The sequence below is a fragment of the Dipteris shenzhenensis genome, chromosome 30, assembly GCF_047967505.1.
Source record: "Dipteris shenzhenensis isolate YYH24624 ecotype China chromosome 30, Dip_SZ_1.0, whole genome shotgun sequence".
Taxonomy (NCBI): domain Eukaryota; kingdom Viridiplantae; phylum Streptophyta; class Polypodiopsida; order Gleicheniales; family Dipteridaceae; genus Dipteris; species Dipteris shenzhenensis.
In genome coordinates, this window is record NC_141625.1 from 10895541 (window position 1) to 10916811 (window position 21271).

The 21271-nt window shown below is 42.7% G+C and overlaps 1 protein-coding gene across 2 annotated transcripts in view; it reads right to left on the minus strand.

The window, feature by feature from the left end:
• Positions 1 to 528: 528 nt before the first annotated feature.
• AGD2 (Pyridoxal phosphate (PLP)-dependent transferases superfamily protein) overlaps positions 529 to 21271 on the minus strand; it is a 69965-nt gene continuing 49222 nt past the window's right edge. For both annotated transcript variants that reach the window (XM_087401782.1, XM_087401783.1), the window contains exons 7-11: positions 18204 to 18308; positions 17915 to 17965; positions 1674 to 1994; positions 1332 to 1538; positions 529 to 1149 (exon numbers count right to left, since the gene is read on the minus strand). In XM_087401782.1, coding sequence (XP_087257908.1) covers positions 853 to 1149; positions 1332 to 1538; positions 1674 to 1994; positions 17915 to 17965; positions 18204 to 18308 — 981 coding nt within the window. In that variant the 3' untranslated portion in view covers positions 529 to 852. The remainder of the gene's footprint in view (positions 1150 to 1331; positions 1539 to 1673; positions 1995 to 17914; positions 17966 to 18203; positions 18309 to 21271) is intronic.

Genomic DNA, 21271 nt, shown 5'->3' on the forward strand with positions numbered 1-21271 from the left:
AGGAGCCAAAATTATCCCTCTTCTAAAAATGAGGGATTTGCTTTACAAAGCCATCTTAAGACCCAAAAATGAATTATGTCCACTACAAAATATATTGCTCAAACTTGCAATAATAAAACAAATACAAAATTGACCCATGGCCATATATAATGCGTTGTGCGACACCTCGATCCATACCCTCGCACTAACTCCAATCCTCGCTATGAGTTCCATCACCTGTACTCAAGCCACCAATTACATTAGTTATTAACAATCGATTAAACGAATCACTGAATTAACCGATTCCAACATAACCGCGCTCAAAGCACAATAATCAATCACAACACCAATAACACTAGCGACATCAATATTAACATGGAATCACCCACAATATCGACCATCTAGCATGACAAAACACAAGCTAGTCAAGCGTCCCTAACTAACCACACATCCAAAGCGCTCCTATGGAGTACTTTGCCATAGTCACACTTGACTAAAATAATAATGTCCAAAGCAAGATATATCAGAAATATAAATATGACAGCTCTACTTACCATGTTCATATATAAATTACGAATGCTCAAGCCTACAATTGAATTGAGTGCACATTCCATGGAGTGCTTAAAATGTTGTCTAATTGAATGTCCATTCAAAATTTCCGCAGGTTATGGATCCAAGAGATGGAACAAAAATAAGATAATCAATATTGCAAACTTCCCAAATAGGGCCTGTAGCATTGCACAACATTTAAGTACTCCATGGCAACAACCCTGGGCCTGAAAATCAAGTTGAACCATATTATGCACCTGCTGCAACTATTACCAAGCAGTTGATAGAGCTTGACTGGTAATTACATCTGTTCATCACTTCATGTCATTGCTTATACAAAGACTTCAAGCGTCTGGCAGCTTCTAAAATGTTCTCTCTGTGGCCAAAGGCACTTGCCCTGATGAAGCCTTCGCCTGCAGGCCCAAACCCACTTCCTGGAGTGGTTACAATGTGGGTTCTTTCAAGAATCTCTGCAAACACGTCCCAAGACTTACGACCAGGATATTGAACCCATACATATGGTGCATTTCTGCCTCCAAATGTCTTGAAGCCAAGGGATTTAAAGGTATCCAACAAAATTTGAGTATTCTCTTTATAGAATGCTACTACTTCATTCATGGCCTGCACAGAGCAACGAAGTTTGTCAGCAATTGTGCCGTAGGCTTATACAAGAATCTCCCACCACTACTAGCTAAAAGAAAAGAGTTTTGTCCAGTGTATAGATAAATTCGCCACGATTTGCCTACTGGTGGTTACTCATCTAGATCATGAAAAGATACAGATTTACTTGAAGCAAACCACACCTTCCAGCCCTCAGCAGATAGACAAGCTAGCCCCCCTGCTTGTGCAATGTTTGATGCCCCATTAAAGCACGTACACATGAGCCTATTGAAGTCATTGATTACTGGAAACCCATCTGAAAATAGTAATTCATCTGGCACTACTGTCCATCCAAGACGGACACCTGTGAAGCCAGCATACTTGGAAAAAGATCCTGTCTCAATGGCAACCTGAATACATCAAACATTGTCAGTTCACTGTTTTTGGTAAGACAATTCTTCAATGGCGTCAGCATGGAAACCATGAAGCACCACGTGTTTAAAGAGACAAACAAGGTATTTGGAACTGCTTAGTCAAACACTTACTTCTCTTGCTCCAGGGATCTCATAGATAGACTTGGGGTTGTCATCCGACATGTAAATAGCATATGCAGAGTCATATACAATGATAGAACCGTGCTTCTTCGCAAAGGTGACAAGTTGTTCAAGCTTCTCTCTTGTAGCTGCTACACCAGTTGGATTATTGGGAGAACAAAAATATATAATGTCCTTCCGTGATACAGACGACAAGTCAGGGAAAAAGTCATTCTCAGGAGTGCATTTCATATACTCTATTTTGTCATACTGCTGACTACCTTTGAGAAATGATCCTGTCTGACCCATCATTACACTTGTGTCTACATAGGCCTGTAAAAAACATTTTAATTCCAGTTAGCATCAGAAAGGACTTTATCTCTTCATTTTAATTCCAGTTAGCATTAGAAAGGACTTTATCAAATCATACATTCAATAATTGTAGTTTAAAGAACCACCCTCAGAGTTGGGCTCAGAGAGGAGCCAAGTGGGCATGTGAGAGATGCCATGGGGGCTATTACGATCACAATACTTTATCTCGCTTCAAATCATTGGTTCAATGCTCAATCACGGGGCAAGCACACTCAGTTTCCTCCCAGCCAACCTCGGTGGTAGCAAAACTCTAGAATAGTCCACATACGTGAAGGCTCCAACTTGCAGATTCCACCAAGCCCCAATTCCCTAGATGGATCTAGTATGCCACATGTCTACATTTGAGGGCATCTCCTCAATGCATCATTTACCCCTCTCTTGGGATAACATTGAAATCATTTGCCCCTTGGCACATTTAATGCATTTAGATTCCTTAGCCTTAGATCCACCTAGTCTTGTGCCATGTCACCCTCACCAAGGACCTTGACCTTAATTCCTTTTTGATCATTTACGTGAAGCCCAAACAAATATAATACAAACATTGATCCTTTAAAGGAAAATATCAACTGACCCTTCCGAGGTCATGTTGCCTCAACTTGGGCATAGCATTCCTTCCCTCTTCAGGCATCAGCGTCCTCAATGATAAAAGCTGGGAACACTCTCCGTAACTGGTATACGGATTCCCAGGTAGCTTCTGATAGAGGTAAGCCATGCCATGCAACCAATACCGTGGGTATCTTCTGATTGCGTACTTGCATTGTTCCTCGGTCCAGGATTCTTGTTGGTTTGCGTCCTGCATTATCCTCTATCTCCTGAAACAAAACAACACCCTCGATTAGTGAGTCACCTATATGCAAAAATTTCTTTAAACGAGAAACATGAAACACTGGGTGCACCTTACAACCCTGTGGTAATTCTAATTTATAGGCTATCTTGCCTATTCTATTTAGAATTAACCACGGCCCACAATATCAGGGTGATAACTTAGCACGCTGTCCTACAATCAAAGGCTTAGAGTGCGAAGGAACTCTGCGAAAAAATTTTTCTCCTTCCTTAAATTCTCTAACAGATCTGTTTTCATCCGCATATGCCTTACCTCTATCCATAGCTTCGCGAATGTTAGCTCTCGCAAGTGCTAGCATCTCCCGCATCTGAACCACAAAGTTCGCGGCACTAGGCACTTTCTGAGGTACTCCAATTGTAGTTGGATTCGTTGGTCTATAACCATAGTTCAGCTCAAACAGACTAAACCCTGTAAAGGAATGTTTTCTATCATTGTAGGCAAATTCTAACAGTGGCATATGTTGCCTCAATGACACATATGCTCTAAGCATATCCTCTAAAATTTGGTTGATTCTTTCCGTTTGACCATCTGTTTTTGGATGATCCCCACTACTCATTCCCAACTCAGTCCTTAGTGTCTTGAACACTGCAATCCAAAAATGACTAGTAAATTTAACATCCCTGTCTGACACTATGGATTTGGGTAATCCATGCAAACGAAGTATATGTTTAATAAACAAATCTGCCACTTACAGGGCACTAACAGACTCCCTTGTTAGAGTGAAGTGAGCCATCTTGGTAAGACGATCAACTATCACAAGGATAGAATCATATCCCCCTTGTATCGTAGGCAGACCTACAATAAAGTCCATGGAAATGCTCTCCCACCTATCTAGTGGTATTTCCAAAGGTTATAAAAGTCCAAGTGACTTCACCCACTCTGTCTTACTTACCTGACACGAAAAACAACATGTCACATATTCATGAATATGTTTTTTCATTTTCGGCCAAAAGAAATCTTGCTTCACGAGATCATACGTTTTCTCAACTCCTCGATGTCCCGCACATGGGCTATCATGGCATTGTTGAATGACTCTCTGCCTGAGATCATTCTGGTTAGGTACTACTACCTTGCCATTTCTTTTCAGCATACCATCTCTTGTGGTATATCTTGCATAAGTTTGGCCTTTTCTGGATGCCAAGTCACCCTTTTTCCCGGGTTTGAATACATGAGCCTTAGGCCAAAGGCATATGTTGCCTCAATGACACATATGCTCTAAGCATATCCTCTAAAATTTAGTTGATTATTTCCGTCTGACCATCCGTTTTTGGATGATCCCCACTATTCATTCCCAACTCAGTCCTTAGTGTCTCGAACACTGTAGTCCAAAAATGACTAGTAAATTTGACATCCCTGTATGACACTATGGATTTGGGTAATCCATGCAAACGAAGTATATGTTTAATAAACAAATCCGCCACTTGCAGGGCACTAACAGACTCCCTAGTTAGAATGAAGTGAGCCATCTTGACAAGACGATCAACTATCATAAGGATAGAATCATATCCCCCTTGTATCGTAGGCAGACCTACAATAAAGTCCATGGAAATTCTCTCCCACCTACCTAGTGGTATTTCCAAAGGTTATTAAAGTCCGGGTGACTTCACCCGCTCTGTCTTACTTACCTGACACGAAAAACGTGTCACATATTCATGAATATGTTTTTTTATTTTCGGCCACAAGAAATCTCGCTTCACGAGATCATACGTTTTCTGGACTCCTGGATGTCCTGCACATGGGCTATCATGGCATTGTTGCATGACTCTCTGCCTGAGATCATTCTGGTTAGATACTACTACCTTGTCATTTCTTTTCAGCATACCATCTCTTGTGGTATATCTTGCATAAGTTTGGCCTTTTCTGGATGCCAGGTCACCCTTTTCCCCAGGTTTGAACAAAGGTTATAAAAGTCCGGGTGACTTCACCCGCTCTGTCTTACTTACCTGACACGAAAAACAACGTGTTACATATTCATGAATATGTTTTTTTATTTTCGGCCACAAGAAATCTCGCTTCACGAGATCATACATTTTCTGGACTTCTAGTTGTCCCGCACATGGGCTATCATGGCATTGTTGCATGACTCTGCCTGAGATTATTCTGGTTAGGTACTACTACCTTGCCATTTCTTTTCAGCATACCATCTCTTATGGTATATCTTGCATAAGTTTGGCCTTTTCTGGATGCCAGATCACCCTTTTCCCGGGGTTTGAATACATGAGCCTTAGGCCAAAGGCTTTGGATGAACTCGTCCACCTTTTGAGTTTCTCTTATCTCGATCATTAGAGCACTTTCTAATTCCATGAAACTCATATTATGCATAATGCGTGACAAAGCATCAGCAACTTTATTATTCTTCCTCCTTCGGTACCGAATCGTCAAGTTAAACTCCTGCTCCTGTTAATTCTGTCCCCATATAAAATATACTTTATCTGAGGTCAGATCAGTCAATGGCGATACTATTTCGAAATATCCTTTGATATGCCTTCAATAAAATTGGACAATTCCCAAGAATGATCGCAAAGCGATCAAACTCTGAGAGATAGGCCAAGTCAGTATCGCAGTCACTTTCTTTGGATCTATTTCTACCCCCTCGGGAGTAATAATGAATCCTCAATATTCAAGTCTTATCATACACAGTACAGTTTTCTTTTTATTTACATAAAGACTGGCTTTCCTCAAAGTATTGAACACTATTCTTAAGTATTCGTGATGCTCAGCAATACTTTTGCTGAACACAAGAATATCGTCAATAAAATGTACTACAAACTTCCCAATATACGAACGTAGTAAATCGTTCATAAGCATGACGAATGTAGCTGGAGCATTGGTAAGTCCAAACGGCATTACCAAAAACTCATAATGTCCAAGCCTGCTTCTAAAAGCGGTTTTATGCACATCCTCGGCTCTAATACGGATCTGATGATAGCCACATTTAAGATCTATCTTACTGAAAATTACGGCCCCATGTAACGCATCTAACAAATCACTTATCTAAGCCATCCGACACCTGTGCTTAATAGTGATATTATTCAATGCTCTATAATCTATACAGAGGTGAAAAGAATCATCTTTCTTTTTTTTTAATATCGTTGGCGAAGCAAAAGGTGAGAAACTAGATTGGATCTGCCCCAGCTTGAGATATACTTCCAGTTGTCTTCGTACCTCTGCTTCTTCGGTAAAACTTAACCTATAGGGAGATCTAATTATAGGTTCTGCCCCGAGATTAGTTCAATCTTATGTTGAACATTCCACTCTGGAGGTAAACCATAAGGTACTCATCCTAAAACAAGCAAAGAACTCCTCTACTATTTGATCAGCCAACTTGACCATCTCTCCATTTTGGGCAACATCAGTGTTAGTTGAAGGACCATCAATCAGCTCTACCAATGCTGTACAAAGAAATAAAAACTCTTCTTGAGCTTTTCGAACTTCCATTACGAAAACCAATGGTCCTTAAGGTATATCTTTTTCACCTCGTAAGACATACAACACATCATTCATCTTGAGTTGATAAATGTGCTTTTTCCAATCTATGGCTAGATTTACGAGATGGTCTAGCAGACATACTATGAACCATTTTTCTAAGCTCGGATTGCCCTACATTTGCTTGTAACCGTTATGCTAAAATCTCTTGCAAGGCATCCTCCAACACCCTCTCACATCATACGACGTTGTGGCTCCAACTTTTGTCGTTAACCAAAATACTGCTTAATTCATTTCGAGGAGTGCACCTCCCATGCAATAGCTGAAGGATCGCTTTTTATCACACCCAGCTCTTGCCATGCCTAGGAGCCCTAAAGGCAGCAATCCATGACCCTTCACGTGTGCCACTCAATCCAAACAACAAGAAATCAATTGCGTTGACCCTGTTCGAGACTCCGTAAGCCACCGTAAATCCTATATGGCCTTACAACGACGCCAGAGGAATCAGCCCCAAGAATCATGATTCAAGTTCCTTGTATACATGCAGTTCTTCCGCACAAGCTTCTCCCAGTCCGTGCGCGATCAAGAACAAATCCTCTTCATTACATCGCCCACGTTCAAGACGAAGGCATCAGTCTTGGGCTTAACTACTCTATACTCGTCGTCCTTGCTCCGTAGTAGTTGCAGACCACCAAGATCCTTATATAGAGGCTGAGGGCGTCGAGGCCTGCACGGCTCGTAACTCTGAAGTTGATGTAGTCCTCGTAGTTGAAAGGCTTGTAGTAAGCCTTGACTTGCTCCTCTAATGGCCTCACGGCTGTAGCTTGCTAAGGCTAAACGAAGAAGCCGAGCGACAGTCTCGCCAACCAAAATTCAGCACAGCTTGATGTTCCATGCATCGTTCATCCACACCTTCGTCCCTCTTTTTCAATCACCCACTCTGATACCAAAATATTACGATCACTATACTTTAACTCGCTTCAAATCATCGGTTCAACGCTCAATCACGAGGCAGGCACACTCAATTTCCTCCCAGCAAACCTCGGTGGTAGCAAAACTCTAGAATAGGCCACATACGTGAAGGCTCCAACTTGTAGATTCCACCAAGCCCCAATTCCCTAGATGGATCTAGTATGCCACATGTCTACATTTGAGGGCATCTCCTCAATGCATCATTTACCCCTCTCTTGGGATAACATTGAAATCATTTGCCCCTTGGCACATTTAATGCATTTAGACCCCTTAGCCTTAGATCCACCTAGTCTTGTGCCATGTCACCCTCACCAAGGACCTTGACCTTAATTCCTTTTTTATCATTTACGTGAAGCCCAAACAAATATAATACAAACATTGATCCTTTAAAGGAAAATGTCGACTGACCCTTCCGAGGTCATGTTGCCTCAACTTGAGCGTAACGAGGGCTGCACTGTGAGAGAGAATAAAAGACACACGGACTACACCTGACCCTAGACCGTGGGCAGTAAGACCCACAAATGGGGCTTCAAATGCTTGGCCATTGCTGCCTCTCTCTCCCCGGCCTCTCCTACCCTCTCTAACTAGCCTTATGATGCAGACAATGGAGGGTATATTGCCACTCCCATCACCTCATTTAGGAAGGGGTTTAACATTTCCTAGTTCCTTGGTTCGTGTTTCAACTCAAATCCTCTTGCCTTGCAAAGGTATCAAAACCAGGTGGAGTTCAAATTCCTCTCACATGTTCAATGGCGCTTCTCATCGAGTGCAGGCCAGTTTAAGTTCTCTTTCTCCTGAGCACAATTCATGTTTGCTCCCTGAGAATAGTCTCTTGGTACCTTTGTTAAATGCCACACTTCTGCCAAACCATCTAGTCCACTCCAAAGAAAATTTCTTGTAGCCCTTTTTATTTGAGTGATACAATCCCTAGAATGGCACCAACAAGAGCAAACAAACCATGCTGATGGCCAGCAAGACCTCGTTGACCACCGCAATCCTAGAAGCAGGTCAAGTTTCACTGAGTTGAGCTGAGACTTGCAGTAGCAGATAACCAGGGTGGAGCAACGCAGAACAGATGCACCTGGACCACGACTAACATGCGGCAAAGAGGCGCCTGTTCTTGGCCATTTATAGCTGCAGGTATAAGGTGGGCCAGGCTGCACGCTGGTCGGTTGGTTTTCCAGGGCTCCAGCCCTCTAAATAAAGCTCTCGGTTTGGACCTGCAAGGTCTGCTACCTGATGCGACAGTCTGCACAGCACCCAAGGCCTGGTTGAGCAGGTTCGGCAGAGCGAAACAGAGGGGCCTGCTGGAGCACAACTAACACACGGCAAAGAGAAGCCTGTTCTGGGCCATTTATAGCTTCAGGTACAAGTTGGGCCAGTCTGCAGAGCATTTATAGGCTCTGGAGTAGGTTGGACAGCTCCATGCTGATCCGCTGGTTATAGCAGCAGGTCAGATCCACGAGCGACAGTTGGGTACTACATGTGCAGGTCCGCCAGGTCAGCAGGGGGTGTCAGGGGTCGGCCATACATCTGGTCAACCAGTCTGTTTGGGCTTCCCTGCCCTTGAAGCAGCATATAGGCAATCCACTGAAACTCAGTTAGAATTTACAGCATGTAGGCTGACAAGGCTAGGGGTTCACATCTAGGCAGCATTTAGCCTGCCAGATGGTGGCACACTGAGCTTATGCTTATAACAGGATTCAACCATTATGGAGCAGGCCACAGTGTATGCAACTAGAAAGGTAGTAACACCTACTGATCCGGTTAAGATTGAAGGACAAGGATGCTGAGGCACTGTCAATGGCACAGTGATTCCACACATTCAGTTGGCGAATATTGTTAAGGAAGTATGGGACATCTTGAAGGTTCTGTATGAGACAAACAACTATACGAGGATCCTCAACCTCCAAACCATGAGGATGGGGGAGGGAGATACCGTGCATGACTACCTCACAGGAGTGAAGGTGGTCAGCTGGCAGCAGCTGGTCACAACTAATGCTCCTATTGAACGTGCTGCCAAGGAGCTTCAGAACCTTTGTGACCAGCATTACAACTCCGGAAAGGTCAAAGCTGCTCACTTTTGAAGAGCTGAGGGCTATGTTGGTGCAGCAGGAGGCCAGGGCAAAGATCTATGACGGAGAGGACAGCAAGAACAAAGCCTTTATTGCTCATACAAAGGACAAAAACACAAGAAAGGGCAAGCGTGGCAAAAGTAAGTCCAACCAAAATAAGGATGACAACAAGTCTCACGAGGATGAGGACTCTTCCAGTGGTAGAGGCAAGAAAGAGAAAATGAATTATGACGCAACTAGGCACTATGCAAGAGATTGGATCAAAAAGGAGGATGATCAAAAGAACAAGGTCGTTCAAAAGAAGTCGTCCAAGCCAGAGTTAGATGAGTCAAAGGCAACTGCAAATGTGGTAGCATAAGAAAATTTCTTGGTAATAACTCCAGTCTCCAGGTGGCCTTTGTGAAGGTGAAGGGCATTATTGGTTGCTCTAAATTGTGTGCTGAATGAGGTTGGGACTACATATGTGCATCTAGGAAGTAACTTCAGGCTCCAAGTCAGAACAATACTAAGGGATGGAATGTAATCGATATTATGGAGATATCTCGCTTTCTTTCACGGCAAGCAACATGATGTCCAGAATCCAATGATATGTACTCTTTTTGTGCATTAAGCCTTTCGCTGCTTGCTTTGGGCAGAGTGTTTGCCATGTTTCTCACGTGGAATGGAGGGTGGAAACCTTCCTGGTAGACAAGGAGGAAGTCTTATTGCGGAGGCCATCAGTTCCTACTGCAAGACTTCTACCCACGTTAGTATTGACGGCTTAAAATAGCTTGATCTGTTAACATGGACAAGTGTTCTGGAGGCTTTCTCATGGCCCAGTTGCAGGATGCTGGAAGTAGACATTTAAAGCATATACCCAACAATATCTTGTGAAGTCATCAATTAGAGTCATTAAATATTTGTACCCCCCAATGGCATTTGTCCTCATTGGGCCACAGACATCACTGTGCACTAGCTGCAATTTCCTTTGTGAGAATTTTGGACGATTCTTTTCAAAAGGAAACCGATGCATCTTACCCAAAAGACAACCCTCACACACATGTTAGGAAACTGTGTGAGTTTGAGGTACATCATTTGCCATGCCCTGTGAATGTAACTTGGCAAAAGCTCTATAATTGAGATTACCCATTCTCTCATGCCAACGATGAGTTTCAACAAGCTGTGAATCTGAAATTGCAAATGCTTCAATAGAAAGTGCAGCTGAGTGATGATCAAGGTGATAAAGCCCCTTTTGCAAAGTGCCAGTGAGAACTATGGCATTGTCATCACAAAGATCATATACTAGGCATCTGTACCCATCAAAAATCACTCTGAAACCTGAAGTGGCAATTGCTGAAATTGAAATCAAGTTGACTTCAATTCCACGCACAAAAATAACATTTGTCAAAGTTACAAGATGGCTAGAAATGGATGTGAGCTGCACATCTCCAATTCCTTTTACAGCATAGGAAGCATTATTAGCACATGTGACAGTCCCCCCTCGAGGTGCATTAGCTAAGGAATGAAACAATTGTCTGCAAGATGTGACGTGCTTGGAAGCACCACTATCAAAATACCAACACTGAGCATCATTAGGAGTAAAGAATGCATCAACTTTGGAGGGATCAAAGGAGCAATGGACAGCCAATGCCCAATCATCCTAGAGAGCATGTGCATGTGAAGCATCTGCTGGCTCGTGGGATTCAATTGCATGTGAGGCATTGACTGTCAATCCTACTTTCTTTTTCTCCGAAGCAATGCACTTCCTGCATTATGAAATTTCATGCCCTGGCTTGCGACAATAGTTGCATCTTTTCTTCTTTGACTTATCTGCTGCATTTTGAGATGCACTGGAGAAATTGCCACTATTAGGCGCATATTTAGGCTTTCCCATAGGATTGGAAGCCTTCCCTTTTCCTGTTTGCTGTGAAGCAAATGCATGATCAAGAATAGTAGCTTGCCTATTAGCACGACTTTGCTCTTCCTGCAAAAGCAAAGTGACTAACTGATCAAAGGAGTAGTGGTCTAAATTACCCATGGCCACTAGTCGAAGGGTTGTAGAGTTGTTACATGAGGTCCTTGACCTTTGTCAAGTATGCATCCATAGAGTCACCTTCATTCATGCTGACTTCCTGCAATTGCCTTCTTAAATATGCAACACGTGCCTCATTGCGAATTTGATAAAAAGAAGCCAATTTGTCCCAAGCATCCTTTGCTGTCCTGCATGACCGGATGTGTGGAATAATGATTCTCTTGCATGATAAAGCAATACAGGAATGTGCATTTGCATCTCTTGCATCTCGAGTTGGAAGGGCAGCAACAGGGGTGCTAGAGGATAAAGCATCAGCAGGAGTACCCTCTGCAGTAGGAGCAGCCACTCTAGCATTGGCTGGCCTCAGATCAACCCCAGAAACAATATTCCAAAAATGCCTTGCAACAAGAATATGTTTCATGAGATAAGACCACATCGGATAGTTGGTGCCATCCAACTTATCATCTTCACGGAGAATGTCAAATAGATCATGATTGTTGCATGATTGTTGCCAGCCATTGCAAATGGGTGAAAAGAAAAGACCTGAAAACACAAAAGCCTTCACTGCAAAGCGTTAGCTGTCCAAAAAATAAGCAAATGTCTGCGAGTAAATGTTTTGCAAATTTCCAGCCCAAATCAAAGGGCAAATGCAATAGCAAATCATGCAAAAGGATTGCATCATTGATTACATCATGGTAGAACCTCAAAGCAAGACTAGTGATGCTCTATGTCCCAATTGTGTGGGCCGTGCATGTCTGCCCTTGTTTTTTAATTTGACACGATGTGTATGATGCTTGCTTTCCTTCATGGGCGAGACAAACCCATTAAAAGACTCATAGTCTTTGCATTTCCATACATAGAGAATGATGTACACATCAACCCATTGACAAGGAAGGCAAAGAAATTATGATTTCCTCAATTCTAAAAATTCATTGAGTCACTTTATATGACAATGCTCCATATGAATCTTCTCTAGCCTCTTTTGCCAATAGCCCTACAAGAATGAATTGAGCAATATCGCATTCATGCAAACCAATGGTTTTAAAAAACTTTCAAAGCATTGCATATGTGGTTGGAAGGGATGCAAAATAATTTTTTTTCAAGGTATTGCATTTATAATTTGATCAGTTGTACTTGATGCCATATGATAGTGTGTAGAGTCCCGTGCGCCGCCCCTCTCCCTCGCATTCAGCAAATCTGGCAAAAGCCCCAAATGTAATGAGGGCAAAAAAGCCAAAAAGAGGGAAAATACAGAAAAGCCCCAAATTTTGCTGAGATTTTGCAAATGTGACCCAATGTCTTGCAATCTGACCCAATGTCCTGCAAATGTGACCCAATGTCCTGCAATTTGAAGAAGAAATTGCAATCCAAATCCCAAAGCTCCAATGTCTTGCAAGAAATTGCAACCAAAAGAAGGGAAATGAACTGAAAAACTCCAAATTTGCCAATGTCTTGCAAAAGCCCCAAAACTGCAAAATCGAAGCCCAAATGAAAAGCCCCAATTGTCAGCAAAAAAATTACAGATCTGCTGCAATGTCTGCTCCAGACGATACGGAATAGTACGACCGGTACAGGACTGTACGCACGCCGAAGTATGAATATGTACAAATGTTTGGACAGTACGAGAATCCGTACAATTGTGTGGACGGGGTACGGACAGCCGTACGAAACTATACGGACAGAGAGAGAAAATTTGCCGATTGACGCGCCGTACGAAATCGTACAGACAGCAGGTCGGAGGGTCGCGTTGGAGCTGTGCAGGAGCTGGAGCTGAAAGCAGGAAGCTAGAAGTAGGAAGCAGGTCCGGAAAGGAAGTGCTCTGATACCACTGTAGGCTCACAGAAGCAAAAGGGTGCACAAGAGTGGAGCAAGAAGTGGAAGCCGTCACATCAACTAGTGTAATGAAAATGAAAGTACAAAGTACTATAAAAGAGAACCCTAGGACCTAGTGTCCTAGTGGTACCACTAGTACTAGGTGTCATAAGACACTAAAAGTACTGGGTGACCTAAGTGCCACTAACTAAAGCTACATGGCACATACCAAGGGCCAGAGGGCATCAATACGACCGGGAGAAGATGGCCTACAAGTGCTTGGCAAGATCCAAGCTATCCTTCGCTTATTGGGGGTACAATTGGACGAACCTGATAGAGGTACCAAGATTGCTGAACTCGCGTGTTTGTGATCAAGAGGTGTGGTGCCATGGATGCTTGCAAAGCTAGACCAAGAGGAAGACTCTACAATCAAAACCATCTAGAACCAAAGATCAAGGATACCTCCATCTAGAGAGTACTGCTAGGATGATGTCATGTGGGATACATTGCTTCCCCTGAATCATGTGGGGATAGCATCATGACATGTAGCCCAGTCCACTCATCCTCCCAAATATCTACTACCCAGAAAGCACCCGCATATAAAGCCACTGGTCACCAGAGAGTCCCCACAAAGAATGGCTTCGTGTTCACATGCAGGAGGTATGCTTGGAAACATTCTCTCTCTAGTCTCCACAAAGAGGCATGCCCTCTAGTTAGTCATGCCTGTGCCGCTAGCTTCATGGTAAACTCTGGGCTTGTGAAAATGCACCCGAAGTATAAGTCAGATCTAATATCTCAACCAGCCCCTCCACAAGTGTGAAAGTCTCCCAATGGAACTGAACCTTTTAGTATTAAAGATCATAACCTTGGTCTTAGCAAGGTTTGACTTTCATGTTGCAACCCTCACAAAAAGCCTGCAAGCTGTGAGATGCATCTGTAACCCATGTGTTGTATCTGATATCAAAACCACATCATCTCCATACAACAAGATGGGTATAACTAATTGTGCTAGAATTGATTCTTGACCTCCATGTATGTGCAAAAAGAATGTCACATGCACCCCTACACTTGGGTGCAAAGTGACACACTGGCTACATCAACAAGTGTGTAATAGTTCCCTAATAGGAGATTTTGCCGTATGCTGTGACCCCTTCATGAGTACTTGTCTAGGGACAGCAGTTAGACACAAGCTACGTAAGTCAGTCTCTCAACCTTAGGTCAAGTTGGAAGATCAATCCTTGTTCACTAGTACCCACTGGAGAACCGTAGGGTAGTGTTTCCGTCTTAGGTTTGGGGATAGGTTTAGGTCTAGCCTAGGATAGGAGCCCTTCTGGGCCCCCTCAAGGCTGGAACAAGTAAAGAGAATGGCAGGGGAAGGGCTGATTTTATAGGCTACCCTGCACCCCTCCCTAGGCTGCCATTTATGGGGCCTACAGCTGCCATTTATGGGGCTTAGGGCTGCCATTTGACACTCACCCCCAGTGGCCCTTTGACCAGCCTCAGCCTTTGACATCAGTTCAGCCCTCTGGGAAGGTGTTCACACAGCGCATCAGATGGGGAGTTGGGACAGCGAACGGAGTAAGGTTTCCGGTCTGTTTCAGCAGCTCTTTTCAGTTATCTTTTACAGTTTTACACAGCTCATTCTTAGCTCTTTATTTCAGTCATCTCTCAGCTCTCTTATAGGATCTGTCACTCCTAGCTTTCAATTCTCCCAGCACTTCAGCCTCCTACAGCTCCTCCTCAGACCCCTCTGAACTGCATTCCGATGAACAGCACATGCCTCTCCCTTGCCTTGCAGAAGCGTCCTACATCATCAGTGTGGACAGCATCAAGGTCTCGGTATTGGTCGGCGTTGCCTCTCAGGTCTTTGGATTTGCTATATGTGTGCACAGTGAGCTCTTCAGAAGCGCGTTTTCCGTGCTCTCTCGAAGAGTGTTCTTTATATTTCTCAGTTCTCCAAGTATAAAGAAAATTCTCCCCTGATTGGGGGAGGGGGCCCACAGTGGGTACAGGGACCCAATCGGTTGTCGACTCTACTCTCTCTCTACCCTCATCTCCCTTCTCTCTCAATGGTGTACAACGCTAATTCCTTGCTAAAGGTTTAAAGAAGGTCTTGCTATGAATTACACGATCACATTACCATTGCATGTTACAAAGGATGTCATCTCATCTATGTACAGTCCAAAGAGGGTGGGGGAGAGGACTTCACCCCAATGGTGCTACTGACCTCCTCAGACATCCCTTCTGTGGTGTGTACTCTGCCTGTAACCCTCTGCCCCGATAATCCAAAGCTCAAAGTCAGTACAGAGTCAAATGCCTTTGGAAGTCTAAAAAGCAGCAATATACTCTCTGTTTTCAAAATATGGCCTCCTCTATGATCACTCTCAAGGTGAGTTTCGTAATGCGCAATCCCATGCTCTCGGCATGCTATCATATGTGAGCTTGAGAGCCAATCCATATACCTTGGCCAACCATGATAGTCAGATAGTTACTTGAATCCATGGAATCCCCTATCTTGTGAATGAATATGATGGTGTCTGTGGTCCAAGAGGTCCGAAGGTTTGTGCAAAAAGCTTCATTGAACAACTCGGTCAAAATTGGAGCAAATACCTCCCACCTTCCCCTTGGAGCCCTCCTAATCCTTGGCTTTGGCATTCTGGAGCCTCTAATAGCTTTCTTTTAGATGGGATGTGGTGAAGAGCATGGATGTGATGCCACAAGAGATGTTCTCTACGGTAGGCATGGCATGGTTAGGAACATCATAGAGAGTATCCATGTAACCTTTCCAGAGGCTGGTATCCTTGATAGGACATGGTGATTCCTTCTCCAATAGCTTCATCCAAAACGCTTTGGAATTATTGCTTTGAAGCACATGTAAGAACTATTATTCATGGAGGGCAAGAAACTATCATTTCTTCTATAGCACTAAACATCAATACTCTTTCCCAGTCTAATTCTGAGTAAGTGTCCTGTATTGGTCTCAAAGGCGTTGCCTAAGCACTTTAGGCACTTGTCATCATGATACCAACTATTATGAGGGGTACGGACCCTTCAAGGGACTTTCTTGTGTCTTTATTTGTGTCTGGAAAGGAGTCTTGTGCTGTGATATCTATTGTGTTAGTGAGAGGAAGAGCTTTGGCCTCTATATCTTGTTGTTCATCTATGTGATTTAAGAAATTGGCAAGATAACTACCAGAGATGTGGTCTAATGAACCATCAAATTGATAGTGGTAGTATGGAGGAGGCACACTCGTGACAATTTACAGGTTGGGAAAGGGCCAAATCAGAGGATGTATGTGAGTGGTTTGCTCCCAGCAGCACCATGAGGTACAGGGTTATCCCATGAGGTACTCTACTACAATGTGAGCTCCTCTATGTGGGCAGCAGGTATCTCTCTTTACATCTGGCCATCTCTATAGTCATTACACATGAGCAGCTCATGACTGGTGCACATGTCTAGCAAATATCTCCCGTGCTGCGAGATGGGAGATCCAGCATGTGTGTCCTCTGATCTAAAACAAAACTCCCCAATTTGAAGGTCAGGTATTGCTACAGTATCCCTCTGGAAATCCAATATCTCTGCCTGTGCATCCATAGTCCAGGCATTGAAGTCTCCCATGAGCAGGACATAGAGAGATGGCACAATGGCTGAACCGAATCAAGTCAGCAGTTGTAAAGAGGGACCCAGAAGTGGAGCTTGTACTACTTTGTGTCGCAAAGGATTAGAATGGTGGGTGCCTGGACAAGAGTTGGGCTATTGACCCCAGGCCGAACAGGGAGGATATACACAGTGGAGACCTTGGCTTTGCGACGGCCACTCCTTGCGAGAGCTGCAGTAGGATCCAAAGAGCTTACCATATTGATGCAATTCAATGGAGTGTTCGCCAGACAGGTGTGTATTAAAAATTTTGAGAAACACAATCAAAGATTGATAGGTATGTACATGAGAGTCTGAATGTGGAATGATGAGATAAACACATTCATTTAGGAGCACACTTTGGGACTGATCTGGGCAAGAACTAATGGCAGCTGCATTTGGTTAGAGACATTATATGTTTAGCCAGCCAAAACTAAATGGCTGAACAAATTTAGAGTGTAGGTCACCAGCCTTACAGCTGGCTGGTCAGATTGCAGGGGCATGATATTATCAACTTCCACCCACGTACATTGAACATTCATTGTAATTTGTGCCAGTCTCAAACAAGCAAGGCATTTGCATCATTGCAGCCACAGTTATTAGGTGCAGATGCAACAAGTGTTTGAGCAGCATGCGCATTAGGGCAGATCCGGTATTAAAGTCCTTAGAGAATCTGAAACAGTTTATAGATAACAATCATTCAGGACATGTCTAATTGAATGTGTTCTTGTGCTCCACCTTGTAGTCAAAGGCGATTTCTTTTTAAAGCCTATTTAAATCTTCTGTGGTGATTATTTGCTGTCTAATGGGTACGTGAGGTGGAAGTACTGAACCCAGTATTATGAATTTTGTAGGAAGTCTCCTGCATATAACAGGAACTCTATGAAACTGCACTACAGAGCATCACATACATAAACCTTCCACAACTAGCAGTCACAGTGAGAACTAGTCAAAGAAAATTTGAGCAACATAGAAAGTACTTTGCAATATAAAGAAGGCATGTGTGAACAAATTCCTCTTAGTTGCAAAACAGAGGGAAGCATAGTTATACAGAAACAATCAAGAGAAAGCTTGCCTGCAAAGAACAGCAGGAGAAGAACTAACCGGATATGATGGGTCTTGTACTGCCATTGAGACATCGGGACCAAAAAGTAGCTGCAAAAGATAAAAGAAACATAAAGACATGCATTACCGTGACAGGCCAAATGTCCAAGCAGCATCAAATGGGAATTACAAACCAAAAGAGCATCATTTTCTTTCTTACACAATATATCGTTCCTTCCTTTTTCCTCACCTTTTGTGTGTTGAGGGGCTGAGGGAGGGGGGTTTGAAGCAACAGAATTAATGCTTGAATAACAGCCAGGATATGCTATCAATGGTCGAACATGGGTACCTGCAGCCGAGCAATGTCGCACTTTGCTCCATCCGACACAAAAATCTCATTTTGTTTAACTTTCAAGTCTCCATAAATCTTTTCAGCGATAGCAGCACGAAGAGCCTGAAAAGCGCTTAGGGTTAGATGTGGTGAGGCAAAACCAGAAAAACAAATGCCAATAAATCAGTACATACACAAATATGCAAGCACCTCTTATCAATGACAACTTAATTGAGCTTGATTACATCCATGTCTAAACGATCCCTGGAATTATAACATTAGGACAAGACCCCTGCATTGTACCAGGAAATCCACGTTCCCCACAAAAGCCTTTCTTTCCCACACAAGCCACGCCAGCATAAGGATAACTTTGATGGCTAGAAAACAGGGTGCACAGATTCCATTGGTACACCCTTATAAGAGTCCTGGCATGGGAGACTATCCACAGTTATGTTCCTTTCTTGGTGAGCAAGTCATGCTTAGGACAACATGATCATACATCACTTCAAGAAATTTTCAATACTTCCAAAATGCACTTAAATATGCCCTTTCTTTGTTTCTCAACATCACCAATCACTGTGAAACATGCAAATCCCACATTTCAGTACATTGTTTTAGCAACTAGCTGCAGAAGATCTTACAGCCTCTGACTTTGTAGCCTCTGTACAGCTATACTTAACCAAAAATGCCTAGATTACTCTACAGAAATGAAGTGAGTGCTAATAAACAAGCCCCCACACATATAACGGACCTCATATGAAAACAGTGCTTTACCCATTCATGAGAACACCAAACAAGGAAAAATCAGGTAGGAGGAGGAAAGCAAAGACCCCAATGACCTGAGGTATAATGCCACCTGATACTAGACTCTCGAAAGTGCAGGGAAATTGCCACATTCCCAAACTCTGAGAAAGGCTGCTACTCTAGCTATTTAAAATCTACTAGGCAGAAAGTCCACCAGCCCTAAAACTGGTATGATTTCTTGCATCTCTCATAGGATTCCTGCCCTTCACCAAAACATCTCCAATGATATGACTATGATGTAACCCATCATCTAGCATTTGTTGTTCTTATTGTAATTTGAACTCCAAGAGAAACCTCTTTGTTACTCTGCCTTGGTCATTCTTTCTTAAAGTCATATAATGCAACTTGCTTGGGGTCACGACTAACAACATTCTCACCATCCTCCACTCCAAGTGAATCTTCTGTCCTAGATTATGAAGGGATAGTTGAAATTTCTAACAATTTATAACATAATCTTGTGTGTCTTAAATCATACTTGGCCAAAAGATTGCATCTCCAAATGTGTATAAGTCTTCTACATCCCTAGATGGATTGCACTTGGACTATCATCGCAAATCAAAAAGTAATTGGTGCCTTAATTCTTTATCATTAGGAAAACTTACTCTACTCTTGTAGAGTACATAACCATCTTTAATGCTGTACTTTTTGCACTTGAGTTCTGCAATGGTCCCAAGTTTTGGTGCTTCACCAACTCTTTAAGAAACTCCTTGGAAGATTTCTCTATACTCTAGTTAGCAACGTTTGATGCTGTACCACAAACACCGACATCTGTTGTCTCAGCTATATGGACTCCACACCTACTATAGGTGTTTCAATCATGAGACCCCTTTTACTAACTTCCTTCCAGATTCTAGAAATTGAGTAAAACCGGTAAACTACTATTCGCGTCAATGCTCATGCTACACTTACCCTTCTGATACGTTAAAATCAAACTCTTACAGTAACTCAGCCCAACTGGCCTTCCAGCCTGCTTCCGACACAGCATTTAATACTTTTCTAATCCATAAGGATCTCAAACTTAGCAGCATATGAGTAGTGCCTCAATGTCTTTAGAGCATGGATAATAGCAAGAGGTCCTTTTCATATGTTGAATATCTTTGATGTACTTTCAAAAGCTTTATGCTATCCTTCTTGAATCAAAATTGCCCTTGCAGTAACGTCAATTGCATCCACTTCCACCAGAAATGGTTGGTAATTGAGGCTAATTGGGAGTAGGTCAATAGCCCATTGCTTACCTCACGGCCGAATCCCTCTAAGCCTCTGCCTTTGTATCAAGAGAGTAATTATTTGTAATGTCTTGCTACTGGATAGGAGACTCCAGCTAAAGCACCACTCTAGTTGCTATCCAGAAGAACAAGGGGGAGTCGTGCTACCAAGTGTGTAGCATCAACTTTGCAAAGCCTCATAGATGACTCTGTCATCACAACTATCAATTGCCATGCCCCTTTGGTGTCATAGACTATAGAGTCACTCCTCTACTAGCAATTGTGTAACTATGTTCCAAGAGCTGCACTATGGACTCGATTGTTAGAAGGGTGTCTTCATTCCATCGAACTCCTAATCATTGATGTACCTTTTCTCGTAGGGGGGAGGGAGGCAAAGAAGAACCATATGTGAGAGGGCTGCTAGGTTCCCCCATGCCTCGTGTGTTCAGGGAGTTCATACTATAGGCTAGGGCAAGCAATGGAAGCTCAAAAATGAAGGAGAGAAGACAAAAAACGAGCTGCTATTATGAATTGCTGCAACAACTGCAGTGAAGGCTCAAGAGAGAGCCAATATAACAAAACCTTGGGGTTATGCATTCCGCTTCTCACATTGTTGCTCCATTATCGCGTTGCTCCTAACAAGTTAAGTTTAAGGCCATCCTTCTTTTGCAAAGGAAAAAGTTTTCTCCTTCTTCAATGATTTATTTCTATTTAATAATTTGAAATATTTCAATATAAATTGTATTGCATTTTTATATAATATTCAATCACCTATGATTCAAATTTATACCAGACATGCAATACTTAAAGGACCAAGCTCCATAATCCAAATACACTACAAATTAAAATTATTCATTTGCATATTCATGCAAAGTATAATACTTATTATTCAATAAGATTCTTCATTTGTTGATGGAGTTCTCTCTTCAACCAGATTTGTCATGTTTTTCTTCTTCTCATTGCAAAACCTCTCTGAAATAACGGAATACAAATTTGGATAATGCCATTCCTTCTACTATTTATCATTGAAGGAAAGAAGTACATATTAGAGAACCCACAGTTTTAATGACATTATAA